Source organism: Electrona antarctica, assembly GCF_951216825.1.
Source record: "Electrona antarctica genome assembly, chromosome: 11".
In the NCBI taxonomy this organism is placed as follows: Eukaryota; Metazoa; Chordata; class Actinopteri; order Myctophiformes; family Myctophidae; genus Electrona; species Electrona antarctica.
The window spans coordinates 23574677-23575850 of NC_136792.1; the positions used below are offsets into that span (position 1 = coordinate 23574677).

Consider the following 1174-nt stretch of genomic DNA (forward strand, 5'->3'; position numbering starts at 1 on the left):
TTTGCTCCATATTTGGATTTAATGCTGTCATATCAATGATGTCAGAGATTCCGGGATAGAGATATGCACGTGGCGTCGATTCTCATCCCCAGACACATGTATTAACACGTGAGGTAACTACAGCAAAAAGGTACCAAGTCTTACATCCTTCAATTTATTTCCCAAATACCTATAAGTCAGTGAGATCACAAAGACCTTTTGGCTGTCAAGATGGCGACATTGGAGACTAAAGCAGCCAACATTGAGGAACCCCAAGCGGAAACCTGTGTGGTGGTGGCCCCAGGCTCCGAGCAGTATGTCAAACACCCTTTGCAAAACAAATGGGCCCTGTGGTACTTCAAGAATGACAAGGCTAAAGGCTGGACAGAGAACCTGCGTCTCATCTCCGAGTTTGACACAGTTGAGGACTTCTGGGCATTGTACAACCACATTCAGGGCCCCAGCAAACTGGGATTTGGCTGCGACTATTGCTTATTTAAGGACGGGATCAAACCCATGTGGGAGGACGACAGGAACAAGCTGGGAGGTCGATGGCTGATGACCCTCGGCAAACAGCAGAGAATAAACGACCTCGACCGCTACTGGATGGAGACGCTGCTGTGTTTGGTCGGGGAGTCGTTTGACGAGGCGAGCGATGACGTGTGCGGAGCTGTGGTTAACGTTCGACACAAAGCCGATAAAATCGCCATCTGGACCAGCAACTGCCAAAACAGGGAAGCCATCATGACAATAGGGCAACATTACAAAGAGCGTCTGAGCCTCTCTGGCAAAGCCTTGCTTGGCTACCAGTCACATGACGACACCTCCAGCAAGAATGGATCCAACACCAAGAACATGTACACCGTTTGAACAAACCTTACCAACCTGCATCACATTCTTACTTTTTTGTTGTTGTGATCAGCCACTTTTTTGTTGAAAAGATAATTGTTAGTGTACTATATACAGCAGTTTTTCTGGGCGGGGCTAGACACCTCACCTGTGATGACATGACATGGTCAGGTGAGTTTCAGTGATGTCATCAGAGTCACTGATGGCATAATTTACGCCAGTCTTCTGCCTCTTCTGCCTACTGACCTACTGACCGAGGAACAAGGCTGATATACTGTATGGAGGAGGCCTTACAAATCAGAAGATACAGCCGGGGGAAAGACAGGAGCATAGAACTAGACCGGGA

The 1174-nt window shown here is 48.0% G+C and overlaps 1 protein-coding gene across 1 annotated transcript; it reads left to right on the forward strand.

Annotated features, from left to right (window-relative positions):
• Positions 1 to 210: 210 nt before the first annotated feature.
• Positions 211 to 849, forward strand: LOC306931949 (eukaryotic translation initiation factor 4E-like; the record flags this gene model as incomplete). The annotated part of the gene is made up of 1 exon (XM_079513653.1): positions 211 to 849. The coding sequence occupies one exon, from the start codon at positions 211 to 213 to the stop codon at positions 847 to 849; it is 639 nt and encodes a 212-aa protein (XP_079369779.1).
• Positions 850 to 1174: the final 325 nt, after the last annotated feature.